The sequence below is a fragment of the Pteropus vampyrus genome, unplaced genomic scaffold, assembly GCF_000151845.1.
Source record: "Pteropus vampyrus isolate Shadow unplaced genomic scaffold, Pvam_2.0 Scaffold50, whole genome shotgun sequence".
In the NCBI taxonomy this organism is placed as follows: Eukaryota; Metazoa; Chordata; class Mammalia; order Chiroptera; family Pteropodidae; genus Pteropus; species Pteropus vampyrus.
The window spans coordinates 10,584,338-10,584,677 of NW_011888831.1; the positions used below are offsets into that span (position 1 = coordinate 10,584,338).

Consider the following 340-nt stretch of genomic DNA (forward strand, 5'->3'; position numbering starts at 1 on the left):
CCGGCAGAGAGTCTGACTTACCCTGACAATCTTTTAGATACTTAGGAGCATCAGACACAACATCTATCCAAACATTTATGTATGGAGCCTGATCAGGGTGACCAGGATTCCCATAAACAACACTCCTGACTCTGAAGGCAGTCTGCAAATCAAAGGAACCCTCAGATGGCTATCTGACTCCGAAGGCCGCCAGTCTACCTGGCAAAGCCTCTGGAGATCGAACGGAGTGACTGACGACCCATAACCTCGGGCCATCTCCTGAAATCCTTAAAATTGTCCACAAGACACCGCAAGGGAGTGGGCGTAGAAGAAGCTTGTCCCATGGCAGTGGGGATGGATG

General features: G+C 50.3%; 1 protein-coding gene across 1 annotated transcript in view; it reads right to left on the bottom strand.

Annotated features, from left to right (window-relative positions):
* LOC111739358 overlaps nt 1-340 on the bottom strand; it is a 7,003-nt gene that overhangs the window by 6,331 nt on the left and 332 nt on the right. Inside the window, exon 2 of the mRNA XM_023530379.1 lies at nt 22-169. Within this exon, the coding sequence (XP_023386147.1) occupies nt 22-169 (148 nt within the window). The remainder of the gene's footprint in view (nt 1-21; nt 170-340) is intronic.